Here is a 22,622-nt window from a genome sequence, read left to right as displayed (position 1 = left end):
CAAGCTAAGGGATAAAGACACAGGAACCAAAGTGAAAGGAAGGCAGCCAGGATGAAGAAGGGCTTTGAATTCAAAATACAGGAACAGCATTAAACTATAGGGTCTAGTGCGCCTGAAGAAAAGGTAGCATTTCCAAATATTGGAAGGCTGTCTTGCGGAAGAGGGATTAGACTTGCTTTGTTTGGTTTCAAAGTGCAGGCCCAGGAGCAAAGAAGGGAAGCTGCAAAGAGGCAGCTTTAGGTCTGGAGCAGGAAAAGTTTCCTCCCGATTAGCGTTCCCAAAGAGGGGTATGGAGCTCCCTCTTCTTAGAGGATAAAAAGTAAATGTTGGAGGACCGTCGGGGAAGCAGTTTAGTGACAGCAGAACTGGAAGGCCACAAAGTCCCTTCCAACTTCCACATTCTGGGAGAAGCGGCCCTGCCCTCAAGAAGTTTATGATTCAATGAGGGAAAGGCATAAAGGTAGAGCCTGTGGGGGGGGGGGGGGCATAAACTGAGTTTTCAAGGAAAGTTTTTTCTCCAACAAGATCTCCTCCAGACACCCTTTGGGGACTTTGCTTTCCCACCGTCACCTTTCTCTCCAGTTTCCAGGCCATTAATGAAGAAGCCTTGGAGGGAGGTAGATAGTCCGCTCTCTAGGTCCAGGCTTTCTTTCTGCCCTGAATTCTCATCAGACCACATCCCCAGATTCCCTTTTCAGTTCTAAAATTACAATTGGATCAGTGTTGCTGCTGGAAAGGGGACCTACGTTTATTCTCTTGTGGTCTCACTCACTGGGCTTTTATATATGGGTTGTCCGCCCATCAGAATGGAAGTTCCTTGAAGGCAGGCCTGTATTATTTCCATCCCAAGGGCACGAGGCAGAGCTCGGAACAGAGCACGAATGGGGCGATTTTAAAAAATTGTTCATTTCTTTTTTTGTATCCAACACACAGTATAGTGCATTGTATATGATAAGCGCTTTCTGAAGGGCCTTCTGGTCTCAAGTCTAACCTCCATTTATCCGTCCTCCTAAAAATCCAGGTCTGACTATGTCACTTCTGGTCAGTCAACTCTGGTGTCTCCTCTGGCTGGGATCGATTGGCTTTTAAAGTCCTTTCTAACTTGGCCCCTTCCCACCTTCCCAGTCCTCTCCTCCTCCCTCTCCATATGTTCCATGAGCCATCCAGCCTCCTGGCTGTTCCTCATACCAGACTCCCATCTCCTAACCCTGGGCGCCCCCACCCCCAAGTCTCTCCCCTGTTATCTTGCCTCCTGGATTTAGGTCTCAGCTAAAGTCCCATCCCCTCCTCCTTCATCTTTGTGCTTTGTCACCAAGATCGCTATCTTCAGCTCATCCCACAGATGTCTTGTTTACACACATGTTTGCACTATGTCTTCCCCATAAGACTGGGAATTCTTGGAGAGTAAAGGCCGGATTTTTTAATCTCCTCTTTCTTTGTATCTTCAGCACTTAGCAGAGTGCCCAATACAAAGCAGATGCTCAATAAGTGTCTTTTCATTTGTTCAGGGAAGAGGAGGTGAGAAATAAGAGTGTTCTATGTACCCCAAAACAACTGATAAAAAGGCCCATATGGAAACTGGTGATGAAAGGTCATGTGAGAGAGAGGGCAGGCCAGCCGGTGGTTGGACAGGCCTAGGCTGTGAGGATCTTTACCTTTGATCATAAAGGGACAGTGACCCCAGGGGCCGACTGAGCAGGAGGGCCGGCACAGTCAGGGCTGAGCCAGGAGGAGGATGAAGCGGAAGGAGGCAATAAGGCCTAGTAGGCTATGGCCAGAGGCCAAGGGGACAAGGGCCTGGACCAGGGTTGTTGGCCGTGTGAGAGGTGAGGAGGGGATAGATTTGGAGGATGCTGGAGAGATGGGAAACACGAGATCTGACAAGCGAGGGTGAGAAGTTCAGGAGACGCCCAGGCTGCAACCCCGAGTTTGGTCCCTGACAGAAATAGAGAAGTTTGGCCTTAGGGGAAGTCTAGCAGAAAGGGTAATGAGTTCTGCTTTGTGGCTGCTGAGCTTGAGATGAAGGCAGGATGGCAGCTGATGGCGTGGGCCTGGTACTGGGCTGGGCGTTAACTACCTAGAGATGGGAACTGTACCCTTGGGAGCTGACGAGATCATCAGGCAAGAAGATGGAAGAAGAAAGGGGTCCAGAGTAGAGCTCCGAGGGGACACCCATGGTTAGTGGGAAGGATGTAGATGATGGTCCAGCAAAGAAGAGGAGGAGAGAATGGTGAAAATGTCAGACGTTGCAAATGTCAAGGAGATAAAGCCTGAGAAAAAGTCATTGGATTTCACAATTCCGTGGAGTGATGAGGTCAGAAGTCATATTCCTGATTGCGTGAAAAAGAGAAGTATCAAAATGAGAGTAGCTTTTTCAAGGTTGGGCTGAGGAATAAGAAAAGACAGAGAATAATCATGGAGGGAATGGCAGGGGCAAATAAAAGTTTTTTTAAAGCTAGAGAAGATTAAACAAAACAAAACAAAAGCCAGAGAAGATTTAGGAAAGTTTGTAAGCAGCAGGGAATCTGGCAGACAGGCAGAGAATGAACTAATTATGCTTATCAGCCTCCTGATGAAAAGCAGATATGCTGAGGACCCAGGACTTTCACAGGATCCTTGGTGACCCCTCCTGTTCCTGGTGTGGCCTGAATGACAACATGGCTAGTGGGAATCTTTGCCTTTCCCCCCTTTAAAAAAAAAAATCTTCCTTTGTGTGAGAGTTAAAACAAGCTATAATAAAGGGCTATTGCTCAAAGGGATCTGATGCATCCTTGAAGGGATCTCTGCTAGAATCCACCCACCCTTCTCAGGGATGTTCTGCTTACTGCCTGAAGAATTCCAATGAGGGACAAGCTAATTCAAGTTTGCTCATTTTGGGGAAGTCTTCTCTCTCACAGAAACTATATCACCCTTCCAGTCTTTCCTTCCTGGGCTCCCCAGTCTGGTTCTTCTTCCATGATAATTCTCTAAACACCAGATAGCTATCCTACTCCCCCTTCCCCGTCCGCTCTTCTCCAGGATAACAAAGCCCCTTCTTTCCTCCTAGGACATGGAGCTCAAGGCCCTTCACCACTTCAACTACCCTGCTCTGGACATTCTCCAGATAATCAATGTTCTTCTTAACTTCTGGTTCCTGGAATGGAACACATTCAAGGACTGCATGAATGGAATCTCATTTCTCTGTTCCCAGAAGCTCTCTCTCTCTCTTACTGAAAACCAAGATCACATCAGCTTTATTTGGCTATCTGACTCCTACTAAATATACAGGCTACAATAAAGCCCCAGTGCCATTTTAATTATACCATCCCATTTTGGACTTGTGAAATTGATTTTCTGAATCCAAGTGTAAGATTTTACATTTATTTATGAGATTCAATCTGATGCTAACCCATCATTTTTTTGGGAGGGGGGGAACCTGATTGTTGATCGGTATGTTAATTATTCCTCCCCATTTTGTGACTTCTGTAAATGTGATAAACACACCATTTACACTTTAATCCAAGTCCATGATAAAACTGTGAAACAACAGAGGATCAAGCACAGATCCCTGAAGACTTCCACTGGAGATCTCCTTCTGGCCGAGTGATCTCCCCATTGTAACCAACTGTTCTCACCCAATCAATCCTGAACTCATCTTCACAATCCACCATATTCTCCACGTGAACAGCACAAACTCCTCGGCCAAATGCTTTTTTTCAAATCTACGCACACTATATCTACAACATTACTCTCATCTGCTAGTTTAGTGATCTTGTCCAAAAAATAAATGGGATGGATCTATGGAGCATAATCTGTTTTTGATGAAGCTCTACTGATTCTGTAATCACTGCTCTTCTTTCTAGATGTTCACTAACCATCTTTCGAATACTCTGTTCTAGAGCATTCCTGGGAATCAAAGCATTACTGGCCTGCGTCTTTAATGAAAATTTTCCTAAATCCCCATCCCCTATTTTGAAATGGAACAGGCACCTACTAAGGCTTTGAGAAAGTTTTTTTTTTTTTTTTTTTAATCCAGTAGAGAGGAGGTGACTCTATTCTTAAAATCAGCAGGTTCGGGTTTGGAAGGAGCAGCTTTCTTTGATGTTTACTAGCTGAAACCCTAGGTGAACCTCTTAAGGAGACTTAATCTTAGTTTCCTTTTCTGTAAAATGGAGGCTGTACTTCTTATACTATTTCCCTAATGGACCCATTATAAGCAAAGTGATATATAACTCATCTTTTGTAGGGATACAAGAAAGAGGGAGGTGGGATGGATTATTTACTAAGTAGACATTTCTGTGGTACTTTACCAAGCATTTTCCCCCCTCAATAACTTTGTGAGGTTCCTCTCATTTTGTAGATGAGAGACCGGAGGCTCGTTTTTTGACAGGACTCCTCGAGACTCGGGAATCCCACAGAAAAAGGTTATTTGCTCATGGGAGCCCAAAATAAAAATGACAAAATGTTAACTCACAGAATCTCAGAATCAGAAAGGAGTACTAGCAGAAGGTAGGATAGTTAGCCTGAGAAAGACAAGATTTAGGCAGGCCATAAGTGCTTAAAGGATCCTCATGTGGGAGGAAGTATCAGGGGGCAGCTAGGTGGCGCAGTGGATAGAGCACCAGCCCTGATCTGACCTCAGACACTTACTAGCTGTGACCCTGGGCAGGTCGCTTCACCCCAATTGCCTCAGCAAAAAATAAAAGTATCAGGCCTGTTTTTCAGAAGGCAGAACTAGGAAGAATGGACAGAAGTGGCAAAGAAATATATGTCGACTCTGAACGGAGACAGACTTTCCTATAGGCTGCCCCCAAGAGGACAGACAATGAACTCCCCATCCCTGATGGTCTTCAAGCAGAAAGACTGAACGTGTTAAGTATATGTTTGATAGATACTTGTTCATTATTGCACTGGGAGAATCATTATTTTTCAGCAATGGAAACTCTGAATGATCTGCCCAACAACAATATATCCTTGGTTCGTTTCAAAGATAATTCAATATATAGTGACTTTCCAGAACACAATTATTGTATAAAAGAAGAAAAAAGTGCTAAGTTCAAGTGTCTAAGCCTAAGAAAAATTTGACATTTGTTTGTTTACTTCTTGGGACTACTCAGATTAAAAACTCTGTGATTTTAAAGTAAATCCATTAAAAAAAAGAAAGAAAGAGAATCAGAGAAGGGACATGACCAGGATGAGGCAGCGAGAAAGTCCGGAAGCTGGAACTGAAAGAGAGGCTCATACATCACTCGCTTTTCCATTCTACGTCCCTCCTCCTTTTCACCTAATGTGTCTCTGCTCCAAGTGCTCCCACCAACTGGGCTCAATAAGGAGAAGCAGCAGCTCTAGGCCCATGGAGTGACTGACCACAGGAGAATAAGGACAATACTACAAACATGTATTAAGCACCTGCTGTTTGGTCTTAGCATACACTGGGATGTACAGCCACGAGGTGAACAGGGTAAGGAGGGGAAGCAAATAGACAAATAGGAAATGGCAGCGAAAAGGGCCACGCCATGGGCCCTACGTATCTTGGGCCGGCTCAGTCTCTCCCTGGTCTGGCCCAGCTCTGCCGTCCCCGCTCACGCTGACTCCCGACCTTCACTGGCTCTTCACGCCGAGGACAACGTCTGCTGTTCACCGTCTCTGGCCCCCTTAGATCTCAGGCCTTAGGCAAGCAGAAAGGAGGCCATTTCAGCCAAAACTTTTTTCTTGTTTCTAATTTCTCAAAGTGCGCACGGCCACCTCTGCTTCACGTCTGATGAGCGTTCGGAACCCGGGCCAGTCACCTCGCGGCTCTGTGGAGGCGATGCCAGCGGAACACAGGACGGGTCCTGCCAACCTAGAAAGGCTCTGGCCCTGACCCAATACCCAGCTGGGTGTCTGACGTTTGACGAGACACTTGGGAAAGAGGGAGAGGTTGCCAAAGGCTGGCCGGTGGGCGAAGGATTTTCTTTGGTCTTACCAACTGTGGAAGATGTGGAAGAGGAAGAGCTGCATCAGGGAAAGGGAGAGGGTGGCCACCCCGAGGAAGCCACTGGTTACAAGCATTCCCTTACAAGGCAGGGCACCCCAAGACGCCAATGAAGGAAAAGGAAAAGTGGGGTAATGGAAATTGGGCTTTAAGATGAGCTCGAAAAAAAAGGGGCTTTCGGGCCATTTTGGTCATTTTGGTTACAAAGAAATCTCAGATCTAAGGTGATCCACATGGCCCAGGTTTTTGGCAGAAGATGCCACAGTATGCGCAGTGACCTTAGCTAAGAGATGGCAACCAGGAAGGGGGCGCCTTTGAGTCTCCTCAAAAAAAGGCAGAAAGACATAAATGGCTGCTATGCATCTTCCTGGGGGGGTGGGGGGTTGGTGACATGAGCGTCCTGAACTTGGCCTTAGACAGCTCCTGGTTCCAAGTCCTCCTAAGACCTGGTGGGTGATCTGGGCATGTCACCTGGCTCAGCCTCGTACTTGGCTGCCCCGGCTTCTTTGTCCCCTCCTGGCTTCCCTTTAGGTCCGTAACTGACCCTACTCCCATTTCATCCCATGTGCAGCTTGCAGATTCCCATCAGATGTGAGCTCCTTGAGGTTGGGCTCATTTTAGTCCACCCCCTCCCCACCGCCCCCCCCTGCCCCCAGTGCTCACACTTGTTGACTCCTCCAGCCTCTTTATTACTCCTTCATGAAGACGCCCACCACTGTGCTTACCTCCCACCCATCTGGGCAAAGATCAGAGAGCTTTAAGGGCAGACTTGTAGCCCACAGGCCTGGGCTGAGCTGGCCAACAAGGTAGCCAGGTCTCAGCAGGTAAATGACCAGGCCGGGGCTCCCAGAGACCTCAGACACTTCCTAGCTGTGTGGCCCTGGGCAAGTCACTTCTCAGCTTCCTCAAACGGGGATAAGAACAGCACCTCTCCCAGAGTTGCCGTGAGATTCAAATCGGACGACAGCTGGGATTAGCACAATGACCGCACACAGTAAGTGCTAGTTTTATTTGTTCCTCTTCTCTGCTGTCAATAGCAACAGCATTAACAACTGCTTTTGAAGGGTATTGGGGGGGAAGCCTCTAGAGTAATCAGCTCAGCGGGGTGTGTTTACAGCAATTGGGGAGCGATGAAAAGGCTGGGTCCTTCGGATCCCTCTGTTCTGGAGACCATCGGGGGGAGATGGACAGCCAAGACACGGAGCCACAGCTTCCGGGAAGGCTGAGAGCTGCTTTGTAACAGCAGGGGGCAGGGCTGCTTCATGGAGTTCCCAGAAGCTCCTTTTAGCTCGTTAGCCAAGAAGGGGGCGGCCCAGGAAGGAAGCTCTCTGGAGGGCTCTGCCTGGCCCGAACTTCAAGAGCCTTGGAAAGCACGAAGTCCTCAGAGCTGGGAATCTTCTCAAGGAAGCCAGATAGCCATAGGGAGGCTCTAAGAGGGATTCGGACCAGATCCCAGAGGGGTCTTCCCCCAAGATCCAGGGGCAGATCTCAGCAGGGTGGTCTGGCTGAAAAATGGATGCCTTTGTTTCCCCAAGCCCTGGCTGAATCTTTGTGTTTTCTTCAACGATTAAAAACCAAAATTTTGAGCTGAGGACTTTGCCTTCTTCCCCAGCCTGCCAAAGCCAGGGAGGGCCAGAACACGAGCAAGTTACTGCAAGTGGGAAGGGGGGATCTCCTCTCCCTTCTCTTTAGCGGGAGAGACCAGGGCCTGGGGAGGTAGTGACTTGGGGTTCACAGCCAGGACCCCGGGGCTTCCCCAAAGCCAGGGATGGCATGTTCAGGTGTAGAAGCATTCTCCCCCTCCCCTAAATGGGCCCGCTCTCGGCCGCTTCCACAGCCATCCAACGGGGGTACGAGAGGTTCCCATCACAACCCACACACGGTAATCCACAGGCCTCCTGCCTCTTGCGGGTCACTTGGGTCACAGCATGAGGGAGACAATTTGTCCCTGATCAAGTGCCTCATGGTGATCCCTTCTTACAGGGAATCTGGGGCTGCTCTCCAGAGAAATGAGGCCCGGGAAAGTGGCGGTTGCTAAGATTTTGAAAGGGGCGGGTTTTCCTTCTGAAAACTCTGAGCAAAAGAAGGTGCTGAGAAGCAGAAGTTCCCCTCCTCCCCTGCCGGGTACAAAAGGCTAAGGTGACGCAAGACGGCCAGAGCCTCCTCCAGGATGGAGCCAAAGAAACTGGGGGATAGGATGCTGTGGCAGCCTGGAACTCACAGCCATGGACGGGCCCCCAGCAGACCCCGATCCTAGGCAGACCCAGGAAGGGCTCGATTCCTCCAAGGGAAGGATGAGCTCTGTTTGGGGACGCTTCAAAGGAAAGGGAGGATGGACAATCAGGCCAACAGAAGGCCCGGGAGCGGCCTTGGAGAGCGGGCCATGAGATCTGGAGCAGGCACCTTGCCTTGGGCAGTGATGGGAAGGTCTGAAAGGTCGGCGCCCACTCCAGGGGGACGCTGCTAACTCCCTTCTGAGGAGGGGGGTGTTCACTAGCACCCGCACCAACTGCTGAGACTGGGGAGCATATAGTCAGCAAACCGCAGGACTATAGACAGAGCAGAGAGGGAGGAGTTTTATCGGATTAAAAACTCAGCAATTTCCAGCCCCACCCTACAACCAGGACAACAAAGGGGCCCCACGTGGGGGCAGGGTGGAGTAGCTGCAGGCCCACCCCGCCGAGTGCTGGCTGCCCCTTGGGGCCACAGGGCAGGGGCTCCCCGCATGGGGCGTGGGCAGGTCCTAGATCACCCCCCCATACACACACAGACACACAGAACCACCAGTTCCAGGTTGTCTCAGGCTCAGACAATTACCATTCTCCCTCTGATCTGTCCAACACCTTATGGATGACTAGAGTCTAGGGGTTGGAGAGAAAGGGGAGGGTCATCACATGGGCAAAGGACCAATTTCTATCTGAACTTGTGACTGAACCAGAGTCTCAAGGCCACAGTCTGAAAAGCAGAGAGGCGCCTGCCTCTAGCCAGCGTTCAACAGGGCAAACACCAGGCTCCTCCGAGGCCTTGGACGCTGGCTCCCAAGGATCGGGTCATAGCCCTTGGAAAACCGGCCTCATTCTACAACTTACCCCAACCTTCCCCCCACCTCCCCAGAAGGCTGTTCTACACCTGCCTAATGTGCTTATGTTTATATTATAAGGCCCTGGTGTCTTACTCTCCCAACCAAGGGAAGGGATGATGCCTTTTTAAACATTTTGGATCTCCCCCAGCACAAATGGGGGAGGAAGCAAACCTGCTCAGGAAGTCTGAGCATTCTGGACACAGCTGAAGGGGATTGATGGAGACAGCAAAGGAGTTCTTGGGAGTGAGGCTTTGGTCTGTGTCTGAGCCAGGACCCTGAAGCTCCGTGAGTGATCCCGTCCTTTCCCATCTCGGGACCTTAATTTCTTCATGGGAGAGAAGCAGCACTACCAGTGGCCTAAGAGTGACCAGGAGATTGCCAGCTCCCTGCCCCCAAGGCCTTTCCTTTGTCTCTCTGCGATCCTAGGAAGTGAGAATCTCCAGCCTCCCGAGTCTTAGCAATGCATCCTGTGCCCGTCCCGGATACCAGGGGAGAGTTCGGTACTTCCTCATTTCCTCAAGCAAATACTGACGAAGCACCGGGTGGTGGGCTGGACCCCGAGGGCAGATCACTGGGGGAGGTGCTGCCCCTGTCCTCAAGGACAGTACTATGGTGAAAGGGCCCAGGAGCCTGTGCCTAGAGCTAGCGGGTGGCCGAGGAGTGTTGCTCGCTGCCTTTCCTGCTGCCGGGCAAGTATCTTTCCCCGATACCAAATTGAAACAAAGCCCTATTAGTCCGCACCAGGGCCATAGTGGGAGAAGAGAAGTATGAAGTGTAGCATTAAGAGGGCCCAGGAAACAGCATGAACAAAGGCACGGAGGGAGGAGAACACCCAACATGGTGAAGACACTGGGAACACGCCAGCAGATGTCACTCTGACTCATCCCCCATCTTGAATCTTGAGTGGGCTCTTGGGTGGGAAGTGTAGGAGGGCTCGTGGCTATGAGCTAACACTCCCAGTGCGCTGAATACCTCCCTTCTCTACTGGTGCTGGTAAGAACAAGAAATGCTAAGAGCTGTTTTAAAATAAGGTCAGTTCTATCTGAGTTTCTGAAAGTCAGTTTTCATTTATCTACCAAAATATTAGACTTAAACAAATAACCTAGTGATTGTATTTGTGTGTCTGAGTTACTAAGTGACAAAAAGGACTGTATGTTACTCAACTAAGCACTTATCTATGGGCATTCTGCCCAGATCCTTTTCACCTACATCCCCTCCAAAGGCAGTAACAGTCCTTTCCACCTTGACCTATTCTATCCAAGAACAGTAGATAAATGGCGCCTCTAAGAGTGATTTACATTATAGCAGTGGACGTGTGTGTGGAATCACCAATCACAAGCCTATTATGTGCCAGCCACTGGGTCAGGCTCCCCAAACAACCTCTACTCCCAGAGAACTTACATTCTTATGGAGGAGAAGAGGACATATCTAAGAAAATACAGTAGGAAAAGTGATTAAATGAGAGAGAGAAAGAGAGTAGGGGAGATAGAAAGAGGGAAGGGAGGGAGAGAAAGGGGGAAGAGGGATGAAACAAAAGGAAGGAGAAAGAACAGGAGGAAGGGGGAAAGAGAGAGAGAAAGAAGGAGGGGAAGGAGGAAGGAAGGAGGAAGGAAAAAGAGAAGATGAAAAATAGAGACAGATAGGGGAAGAGTAGTTAAATGCAAAGCAGCTTGGCAGGGAGAGCCAGAGCAGTTGGGAGAATCAGAAAAAAGCTAAAGGTAGAAGATGGTGCTTGAGCTGAGACTCCACCAGGTGGAGATAGGAGGGAGGCAATGTAGGCACGGGGCAGACTGGAGATGAAGTGCTACAGAAAAAGGTTTGTTGTGGCTAGTGGAGGAGGAGGAGTAGCCAATGAGGTTGGAAAGAGAGATGGTGTCCATGTTGTGAAGGGCTGTAAACAGAGAAGCCGGCCTGGCTCCCATGAGCAATGAGAAGCCACCCGTGTGGATGCACGAGGGGAGTCACAGTCAGATCCACCCTGAGAAAACTAGTTTGGGAATACTGCGCTAGTAGACTGGAGCAGAGAGAGGTGAGGCAGGAAGAGCAACTTTGGTTATTGTCCTCCATTCCCGAAGAAGTCCAAAAGGACCCCGCTGCACCGAAGTAAGAGTATAGTGTGTGCTGTGGCTGATGGAATCTAGTGCAGGTTGGGCACAAACATCCATGTTCGCATTTGGAGTGGTTCTGCTTATAGAGCACAGTGCCTTCTCTCGTGGGCAGGCCACACCGGGCGGTCCCTTGCCAGGGTCTTGCAGAGTGTGTGTGTGAGTGAGTGTATGTGTGTGTGTTGACCACAGGGTGGGATTCCCCACCTGTCATGGTAAGCAGATCAGGGTTGGGTAAAGCAGAGCACTTTTTTAAAGCTTTTTATTTTCAAAACATATGCATAGATAATTTCCAACTTCACTCTTGCAAAACCTTGTGATCCAAATTTTTTCCTCCCTCCCTTCCCCACTCCCCAAGACAGCAAGTAATCCAATATATGTTAAACACATACAATTCTTTTAAACATATTTCCACAATTATGTTGCACAAGAAAAACCAGATCAAAAAGGGAAAAAGGATGAGAAAGAAAACAAAATGCAAGCAAACAACAACAACAAAAAGAAGCAAACCATTTTTTTTTTTTGTAAGATAGGAAAGTGTAAGCATCAAGTTTAATGTACCAATCCAGGACAAAATAAGAGCAGAACACTTTTAAGGAGCCTTTTATAGTCCTTCCTCATGCCAGGGAGGTGAGCAATGCAGTCCTTCAAAAAGGCTGCTCAGTAATCAAAATGGCAATTCTACTTAAATTAATTTACTTATTCAGTGCCATACCAATCAAACTACCAAGAAATTATTTTATAGAGATAGAAAAATTATCAAAACTTAGCTGGAAAATGTGGAAATATGTTTAAAAGAATTTTGCATGTGTTTAACCTATACTGGATTACTTACTGTTTAGGGGAAGAGGGAGGGGAGGAGAGGGGGGGGGGGATTTTAAGTTTTGCAAGGGTGAATGTTGAAAACTATCTTTGCACATATTTTGAAAAATGAAAAGCTATTATTATAAAAATAAATAAAACAGGAAAAAACTTATCTGGAAAAACAAAAGGTCAGGAATATCAACAGAATAAATGGAGAAAAAATGCAAAGTAAGGTGGCCTAGCCATACTAGATTTAAAACTATACTACATTTATACTAGATTTAAAACTATATTAGATTTAAAACTGTATTACAAAGTGTAGAGGGCTGAAACTATTGAGTGATGTGGTGATGTGGAGAGAACCAGAAAGTGGTGAATGGAAGGGACCAGATAGGTTAACTGCTTGGAGGAGAGGGTTTGCTTGTATCTCTACAGGTGGAGAAGGAATCAGATGGGTGCCAACGAACCGTATTCGCCTTGTCCATCGGAGATGGAGCAGACCCTTGAAACGAAGGAGACCCAAGAAACATTGGGTGGTTCCATAGCTGATTGTGCTCACCATTGAAAGAGCATGGCAGTTATGGCATTTGAATCATGGACATCAAAAATTGTTGGACTTCAAAACCCTCGGGAATCATTGGATTCTCTGAGATATGATAAGACTGTTTCAGGACTTAAAAACCCTTAGGAATCATTGGATTCCCTAACACATAAAAAGACTGTTGCAGGACTTCAAAAACTTGCGGGGATCATTGGATTCCCTGACACATGAAGCAATGGACAATAGATTGGTTTTGGACTATCTCTTGGCTGCTGAAGAAGGCATATGTGTGACCCTTGTTTACATACCCTCCTTCTAGGACTTCTGGAAATCTCTTATACCACCATATTGATTCATATTGTTTGTTATATCACAACTTGCTTATACAATTCATGTTTGTTGCGCCACAATGAGCCTGCACTGGTTGTGGGGAGAGTCACCAGTAATAGCCTGTGTGTTATTGCTGTGTGCTTGTGTAATACCTCCCATGCTGATGGGTTTGTGCATACCTGTTTCTAATAAGACCCTTCAGCCCAGAAACCTGCTAGCAATTCCCCACTTCCCTTTGGTGCTTTTCATCTCCCTTTCTGAGATGTTGGGGAGGGTGTGATCATCTCCTTTTTAGTGCTTTCACCTCCCTTCCTGAGAAGTCAGGGAGGGCATGATCACCTCCTTTTGGGGGCTCTCACCATCCTGAGAAGTCAGGGATGGCGTGACCATCTGTGTTATAAAACAAAAGAAAGCGGGAGATGTAAAGGGCTGAAACTATTGAGTCAATGCACTGAGGTCAGGACTGCCCAGCACTTGAGGCTAACTACTGATTGGACAATACTCTATGGGCATATGCTTGGAAAATGGCCCTTCCCATTATCCTGTGCTGGCTCAATGATTGGTGTATACAGAGGATTGTAGGAGGGACTAGGAGGTGGAGTAAGACTAGCCAGAGTCACTTTTTGGCAGTAGACCAGGAAGAAGATGGTTGCGGAGATTCTGCTTCCATTCTGTTCAATCCTGCATTTAAAGACCAAGAATAAAGACTAAGGACATTTGCTTATCCTGACTCTGGCTGATTCTAGAGTATCCTGGGTGTTAGCGGGGTTGTCACAACAAAGTGGCAATCACTGGAACTATAGAGTGGTGAATCAGTGGACTAGATTACATATACAAGGCACAGTAGTGAATGCTCATAGTAATCTACTCTTTGATAAACCCAAAGACTTTGGCTCCTGGGATGAAACCTCACTATTTGATAAAACTGTTGGGGAAACTAGAAAATAGTATGGTGGAAATCAGGTATAAATCAATATCTCACATCATACACCACGATAAGGTCAAAATGTGTACGTGAATTAGACGTAAAGGATGACAGTAAATTAGGAGAGTAAGGAATGGTTTACTTGTCAGATCTTTAGAGAAGAAAACAAGAGCACTACATGATAGGCAATTCTAATTATGTTAAATTAAAAAGACTTTGCACAAACAAAACCAATGCATCCAAGATTAGAGTGGAGCAGAAAGCTGGGAAAGAATTGTTACTACAAGTGCCTCTGATAAAGACCTCATTTCTCAAATCTATATAGAAATAAGTCAAATTTGTGAGGATACAAGCCATTTTCCATCTGACAAACCATCAAAGGAGGTGTACAGGGTCTGTATCCCAAAAAGATCATAGAAAAAGGAAAAGGACCTATATATATATAAAGATATTTAAAGCAGTTCTTTTTGTGGTGGCAAAAAATTGGAAATCAAAGTGGGATGCCCATCAGTGGTTGAACAGGTTTTGGTATATGAATGTAATGGAATATTATTGTTTTATAATAAATGATGAGCAGGAGGATTTCAGGAAATCCTCAGGAAATCAGGAGGAAGCAGGAAAGCCTTCCATGAACTAATGCTGAGGGAATGAGGAGAATCAGGAGAATATCGTACATAATAACTGCAACATTGTGTGATGATCAACTTTGAGAGACTTAGCTCTTGTCAGTAACACATCTATCCAAGACGATTCCAAAAGATTCATAGTGGAAAATGCCATCCACATCCAGAGAAAGAGCTATCGAATCTGAATGCGGATAGAATACTGTTTTCGTGTGTGTGTGTGACTTTTTTCACCAAATATTCTCATCTGCCCTTTCCGCCAAGGGAAGTTTTCACATGCTTGGGGCCTGACAGCCTCTAGTTATCCTCAACCCAGTTTAGCCTGTCTGCCAAATGGGCTTCTAGGAATATGGCTGCTGTGGATGTTCCAGCCTCTTGGAGCCAGAGGTGAGAAGATGATGGGTCCAGCCTTGAAAAGGGAAAAATGTTTGTGGCAGTCTTGTAGTGGCTAGAAACTGGAAAATGAATGGATGCCTATCAATTGGAGAATGGTTGGGTAAATTATGGTATATGAATGTGATGGAATATTATTGTTCTGTAAGAAATGACCAGCAGGATGAATACAGAGAGGCTTGGAGAGACTTACATGAACTGATGCTGAGTGAAATGAGCAGGACCAGGAGATCATTATACACTTCAGTAATGATACTGTATGAGGATGTATTCTGATGGAAGTGGATTTCTTTGACAAAGAGAAGATTTAACTCAGTTCCAATTGATCAATGATGGACAGAAGCAGCTACACCCAAAGAAAGAACACTGGGAAATAAATGTGAACTATTTGCATTTTGGTTTTTCTTCCTGGGTTATTTCTACCTTCTGAACCCAACTCTCCCTGTGCAACAAGAGAACTGTTCGGTTCTGCACACATAGATTGTATCTAGGATATACTGTGACACATTTAACATGTATAGGATGCTTGCCATCTGGGGGAGGGGGTGGAGGGAGGGAGGAGAAAAGTCGGAACACAAGTGAGTGCAAGGGATAATGTTGTAAAAAATTACCCAGGATGGGCTCTGTCAATAAAAAGTTATAATTATTTAAAAAAAAAAAAAGAAGAAGAAGAAAGAAAAGGGCTTGGAAGCCTTATACCAGAGGCACTAGCTTTCCTTGAATTTATCTTTCAGCCCAGGGAGACCACCTAGGAGTTTGCTGCAAGAGGTCAGGAGAACTAAAGGATGGCCCTATGAGAAGGTCATTCGGGAAGATGTGGTGGAGGCAGAAACAGTGAGTTTTGGCAGCTGACCAGCTCTGTGGGATGAAGTCAAGAGAAGAGTCAAGGATGATGATTACAGCTGGGAGTAGGGGGGAAGAGATAGGCAAGTCTAGAGAAGGAGAGGATTTGGAAGGACAGAAAATGAGGGCAGCTTTGGATATGTGGAGTTTAAAATGTCTCAGGAACATCTCATTTGAGAGTTAGTTTGAAAGGCCTAAGAGGAATGGGTGATTAGGGATTGAAGCTGGAAGGTGGGGTGTGGAGAAAGGGAAGCACCTATTATGTGCTAAGACCTTTTAAAATATTATATCATTTGATCCTCATAATATACTTGGAAGGAAGGAATCACACCTATTATTCCCATTTTACAGATGAGGAACCTGAGGAAGACAAGGGTTAAGTGACTGCCCACACACACATCTGGCTTTTAAGAGGGGTCAGGTTAATGATCATCAAGGTCCACTCTGAGAGATAAAAAGTCCCCAAAGAGCTCTCTTCAAATCTCAGTAGGGGAGAGGGGCCCCCTATCCTTTACCCCTCAGTTTTGCCTGGGGGGCTGAGTGACTTGTATTTAAGCTTGAGACTTTTTTTTTCCCTAAGCCACCACTGGGGATTTCAAACTAACCTGTTGGAAGCCTGGAAGATGGTCCTTCCAGAGCTGCTTGGGAGGCCCCTTTCCCAGAAAGCACGAATTTCTGAGAGCAGGGAGGAGCCTGCCAGGGAGGCTGAAGTCCAGAAAGCCCGCAGCGGCCCTGCCTCATGCCTTTGTGAGGGCTGGCCTCCCAGGGCCTCTGAAAGGAGGCGCGTGGGAGATGAGCCAGGCTTCCTCCCCCTCCCAGCCCAACCCTCACCGCTACCAGGTCAGTGCTCTCCTTTTGCTCCATTTCCTGGCATTCTGGCTATTTGACCACATTAGTGCCACTTGAGTTGGTTTTTTGTTTTGTTTTGTTTTGTTTTCTGCTGCTGCTGCTGCTTTCCCACTCCCCAGAGCTTCCACTCTGCCCTGCCTAAGCTGGCTGACACAGGAAAATGGCCTGGCACCTGCCAGAGAATGCATAGCTGAAGGCCATTAGGCCCAACCTCCCCCTTGTTAAAGCCCTGTTAGTAGTAGGCAAAGTGGCTTTTATCAATGAGCAAATATGGGCCCTTCTCCGTGCAGCTTCTGGGACTCTGTCCATGACACATTGAGGGGCGCCGGGCTGGCAGAGATGGTTGGCTGGTGGGATGGGACTCGCTCCCTTGGCTGAACTGAAGCAACTCTCCCTGGAGGCTTCTGTACTCATTCATGAGCTCTTTGGGAGGGAAGGGTCTCCATCCTGATCCACAAGCAGCCCTTTAGGGGGGTCCTCCATCCTGATCCACGAGCAGCCCTTTGGGGGGGCCTTCATCTTGATCCACAAGCACCTTTTAGGGGGGCCTTCATCCTGATCCACGAGCAGCCCTTTAGGGGGGTCTCCATCCTGATCCACAAGCAGACCTTTAGGGGGGCCTCCATCCTGATCCACAAGCAGCCCTTTGGGGGGGGGCTTCATCCTGATCCATGAGCAGCCCTTTAGAGCCTCCAGCTCCAGGGCAGAGTCCCACTCAAGAGCACTTTGGAAAGACAGGAGAGTCTGTCATCTCTGCAAGTTTCTCAGAGATCTCTCCAGGTAGCCACCAGACTGGACAGAGAGCCTGAGGGACCTGGAGTGAGGCAGACCTGAGTTCAAATGCTGCCTCAGACAATTCCTAGTTGTGTTCTGCTGGGCAAGCCACTTAGCCTCTGCTTCCTCATTTGTAGGCTAGGGATAATTACAAAAACGACCTCCAGAGGGCAGTTGTGACGCTCAGATGATGCCATTTGTAAAGTGATCAGCACAGTGCCTGACACACAGTAGGTGCTACATGAATGCATTCAATGATCGCCATTATTATTAGATAAAAAGCCTGAGTCTAAGATCTGTTCGGACAAACTCTGGCCACCAAAGACGGATTCTGACTTGACTCCCATAAGGGTCTATGTGAACGTGGGCCCCCTAGAAGGAGAGCAGCAGAACATTCCCCGGCCCCGGGAAGCTGCCAGGGCCACTTACCGGAAACAAGACGTGTGCCAGACTTCGCTCACTGTCCTGTACAGTCTCTGGGCGGGGGGGACATAGTCACCACATCCTCGACATTTCCAGGTGTCTTCTCCTGCAACAGAGAACGCGGCTCTTTTAGACAAGGGGCGGGAGGGGGTCCCAAGAGAGCACCAAACTGGAGGCCGAGGAGGCGGCTTCGACTGTGCCCTCATGCAGTACCTTTCTAAAGCTCTAAAGTTTCCTCATCTTAAATCGGGGTAAGATGATTTTGCCTCCCTCACAGGGCTGCTGGGAGACACTGTTGGCTTCCAGGAGTGTGAGCAAAGGGTCAGAGCCTGTGGGCAGCACTCTGCTTAACCAGAACAGGGCATCTGTTTGCCGACTGAGAGCCTTCCTGTGTCTGGGAGACAGAGCTTTGTTTGAGATCCAGACTGAAGCCAGGGCCATATTGGCAGGGACGGCTCCTGACTGTTGTTGGACCAGCAGGCTGGATGAATAGACAATGAACAGCCCGGCATTTCAGGGATGCTTGGGAGCAACTGGGGGCAGCAGCTGAGGGGAAGGAATTGCTCACAGTATCCCTCGTCGCTCCTGGACGAGCTAACTAAAGCAGAGGAGGAGCTGAAATACCAGCTCGGCTCCCTGGACAGCAGTGAGCTCAGCACAGGCTCCCCTGGACAGCTCTTGAGACTCCCCATAAAGGGATACATGTTTACAATGACGGGAAAAACCCAAACCCCAAGGAGGGGCACGCTGAGGGACTGGATGCCCAGCCGGCTTCAGCTAGGTCAGCTCTACCCATTCAGCTCTACATCAATGAGCTGACTGATGTGCAGTCAGCTGACAGATCAGAATCTCAATAGCAAACAAGAGCCGTCCGGCCTCTGGAACCTGAGTGCCGTCAGTGCTGGAATCCAAACTTTCCGATTCCTCTCAGGGAATTGTCCCTTCGGCCAGCTGACGAGCCCTGTATAAAGAGGAGCTTCTGCCTCGCTTCTGACCTAAATCAAGGTTATCGATGTGGATCACCAAACAAGCCTCGGCCCGGAATAACTTTCAGCGGGGCCCGAAGAGCCCATCTGCTTCAGAGGACAGAGATTTAGCACAAAGTACATCAGAGTCCGCTTCCTGGCCACCCAGGATGTTCCCAGCATGCACTATGCCTTCATTCGTTCCCCACAGTCCCTATAGAATCCCCACCTACCTTTTCAAGTACAACCCAAACCCAGCCTTCAAGAACAGGCCTTCTCTGATTTCCCAGCTCTAAATACAAACCTTCCTCCAATGTAGACTTAATCTAATTGCTGCTTCTGCTTCTGCTTCTGCTACACTTGTCACGGCAATAAACTTAGACTTATTAAATCTCTACAGTGCTAAGCACAGCACACTGTTAGGGGCTGGGAGAAAAAAGTTAGGTTAGACATGGCTCCTATGCTCTGGGAGGTCACAAACTAGGAAGATGCTAAGAGAGAAGTTCAGATAACCAAAATGCACAGCATCGTGCGATTAATGCATCATTTTTTTTTTTAAAGGGAGTGGATGATTTCATTTAAAAATTTTATGTCTAACCCATATCTAATTGCTTACCATGAGGAAAGGGAAGTGGGGAAGATGAGTGAGAGGGAGGAAAGAATAGAATTTGAAACGAAAATCTTAAAAATTTTTTTTTACAAAATTCATGTAAAACATTTCTATCATAATCATTTTGTATAAGAAGACTCAAAAAAATGGAAGAAAGAAAAAGAAAAATGGGGGCAGCTAGATGACTCAGTGGATAGAGCATCAGCCCTGAAGTCAGGAGGACCTGAGCTCAAATCTGACCTCAGGAACATAATACTTCCTGGCTGTGTGACAATTGTCTTGGATCATTGCATTGCTGAAAACTGCTAAATCATTCACAGTTCATTATCGAATATTGCTATTACTGTATACAGGGTCCTCCTGGTTCTGTTTACTTCACTTTGGATCAGTTCATGTAAGTCTTTGCAGGTTTTTCTGAAAGCATCCTGCTGGTCATTTCTTAGAACACAATAATACTCCCTTACAAGCATATGCCACAGCTCATTCAGCCATTCCTCAATTGATAGGCTTCCCTTTGACTTCTAATTCGTGGCCACCATAAAAAGAGCTGCTATAACATTCTGTGTACAAGTAGATCCTTTTGTTTGATCTCTTTGGGATATAGATCGATCAGTGGATTCAAGGGAATACTGGCTCCAGGGGTATGCATACTTTTATAGCTCTTTGGGCAGAGTTCCCAATTGCTGTCTAGAATAAGATTAGTACATTATGTATGTGATGAAGGAGAAATGCTAAGTGGGGGCCACTGGTTGAAGGACCTGGGCATGTGCAGCCTGGGAAAGAGAAGGGTTAGGGGGCCACAAGACAGGGAGAGCTTTCACATACTGTGTTCCAGGAGACCTGGGCAACAAAGTTTCCCTGGGTTATTCCCTAGGCCTGGAATGACTTCCTTCTGCCATCTTTATCGGATGACCTTGTCCAGCCCTCCTCTACAAAGTCCCCTTTTCTCCAGCTGGTAAGTAAGTAACAAAGCTCCTCTCCTCCCAAGGGCACTTCAGGGACTTCAAAGACTTTTGGTTCCATCAGTGTGGGCACCCTCACAGCCGACCCAGATCACACCTCTCTAACTTTTAGAAGACTGGTCTTTGAGTCAATGAGATGAAAAATACTGTTAGCACAACCAACAGAACAGTCACAATACTTTCAAGTCATACTCGGCAAGAGACTAACAGTAGGCAGGAGAGGGAGGAAAAAGAAAGGAGATTCTTCTGGTAGAGTAGTTTTTAAATCAGGCTTTTAATACCTGTCTCATTATTGCCAACCACAAAAGAGAGAAAGAATTTGGTTTCTAAACTGAGCTGTTCCGAGCATGTCCAGTTCTCCCACCAGGGATCCCTCTGTGTCCTGCACCATGGTGGAGGCCGCCTCCTTTGAGGGGCTCCCTGCATGGCTCTCATCCTCCCGACTTCAAGGCCTCTGCGCTGTGTGCTGTGCCATCTAGCCCTTTGCTGTTTTCTTAATGATTGTAGGCCGGGGGTGAAGACCCCAGATCACCCACAGCCAAGAGTTTCAGGAAGAGGGGAAAGAAAATCTGTTCCTCTTCCCACGCTTGCATCACAGGCTCTGAGAAACAGACCTGGAGGATAGTCGTTTCTGATCTGTGTTTTCCTTCTCAGTGTCAGGAGCCAGGGGTGATCCTCACGGATTGAGAGTTGGAGCCGGGATGGCAGGAAGGGTAGCACAACTGGCAGCCTGATGTGGAAGCCCAAAGCCAGGGTGCCTGGGCCTTGAACAGGGAGCCATTATTTGTCTTTGTATATCCGCCCCAGTGCCTCAGAAGTATTTGATAAACTTCTAGTAAACAAAAGAAAGTAATCTAAATTATCTCCTGGGCATGATGACCAGGCACTGGTTAAAGATGTTCGCCAGGTGCGGGGCCCAAGGGACTCTGAGGAGATGGTGCTCTGGCCAGGAAAACTCTGAAATCAAAATGGCTTGAAAGGGAAGGAGAGGAGTTTGGAGGCGATATTAAGCAGCAGAGTAGGCAACCCAACAGGTTCTAGAGCAGATAATTCTATCCATTAGGAATGAAGGAAAAGCTGATGGGCCTAGAGAGGTAATGACCTCCGGCTCCTTGGAGACACTTGGAGGCCCAAACCACTAGGCTGGATACTGGGTTGTTTATTAGGAGGAGGCCTTCTTGGCTGTGGAGGATTTTTCTAACATCTGACTTCTGAAATTTCTAGCCTGGAACTTGGGTGAGAAAGAGGATTCAAGCAGAGATGGGGAGACATTGGACCAGACACAGCAGTTGAAGCCATAAAAGTGTATCAGTTACATTAATTTTCTTCTAAATCAGAGATGCCAAAGCAGGAGAACAAGATTTAATCCCTTAGCCCTCTTTCACAAGCCTGACAGTTCCCACATCCACCCTTTATTCTTGCAAATCTGAGTCCAAAGAGACCTCCAAAGTCTCACCCTGAAGCATGGACGTCCTCCAACAGTCTGCCTCTGCCTACATACAGATTTGACCGTGTTATTCCCCTACTCAAAACCCCCCCACGGTTGCCTCTTGCTTCTAGGACACAATTCAAAATTCCCTAGCCTCTAAAGTCTCCTACAATGTGGCTCCTACCTCCCTTTCCTGTCTTTCCTTTTTTTCTTCTTCACACATTCTCCATTCCAATCAAACTCTCCTTCCAGCTATTTCACATTTAAGACATTCTCTCTCTTGCTTCCCTGTGGTCCTTCCCAACTAGAATGAGCACCCCTCCATTGCCTCTGGCTCCCAGGATCCCTTGGGTTCCACTTCTTTTCCTGGGACACCCCCAAAGCATCATCAGAGTGTGCTCTGCATTTGCTCACCTTGAGCCAGGGACCATTAAATTCTTGTCGTTGTGTAGCACCATCTCGCATCATAACTGGTATATCACAGGAGTTTGATTCCTGCTGATGTCAAGTTTCCGGGGCAGCGCGTGGGCAGGCTAGTTGGTTAGAAAAGCCGTAATGTGAAAGACAGCTGCCCTGGAGAGGGCTCTCACAGCCAGGCTGAGGATTTGGGGCTTAACCCTGAGGCAGTAGGAACCACCTGGGGTTTCTGAGCAAGAGTAAAACTGTGGTTGAGAAAGGTGCAGGGGTGTTTGGGCGGTGGTATGAAGCTAGGACTGGAGAGAGAAAAGCCTGGAAGCAGAAAGACCCAGCTACCACCATGACCCCAGAAATGGTGAGGTGAGGAGAGGAGGACACGGATAGAAGAGATGTGACGGCAGCAGGAAGAAGACTTGCCCTCTGACTGAATACAGGCAGTAAGAGAGAGGAAAGATCAAGGACAGCTTAGAGGGCACAAGAGTAACTAGAAGCGTGGCTGTGCCCTTCACAGACATACAGAAGTTTGGAGGGGGAGAACAATGGGCTCCATTTTGAGCTTTTTAGTTTGTTCATGGACAGGAGGCAGCCCGAAGC

The 22,622-nt window shown here is 47.5% G+C and overlaps 1 protein-coding gene across 1 annotated transcript in view; it reads right to left on the bottom strand.

The window, feature by feature from the left end:
• The window catches only part of LIMK2 (LIM domain kinase 2), a 57,931-nt gene that overhangs the window by 31,139 nt on the left and 4,170 nt on the right, over positions 1-22,622 (bottom strand). Inside the window, exon 2 of the mRNA XM_051973156.1 lies at positions 17,652-17,751. Coding sequence (XP_051829116.1) covers positions 17,652-17,751 — 100 coding nt within the window. The remainder of the gene's footprint in view (positions 1-17,651; positions 17,752-22,622) is intronic.

Source organism: Antechinus flavipes, chromosome 1 (genome assembly GCF_016432865.1).
Source record: "Antechinus flavipes isolate AdamAnt ecotype Samford, QLD, Australia chromosome 1, AdamAnt_v2, whole genome shotgun sequence".
Taxonomy (NCBI): Eukaryota; Metazoa; Chordata; class Mammalia; order Dasyuromorphia; family Dasyuridae; genus Antechinus; species Antechinus flavipes.
Note: the sequence above shows the minus strand (reverse complement) of the source record. Positions and strands in the feature narration are given on the sequence as shown.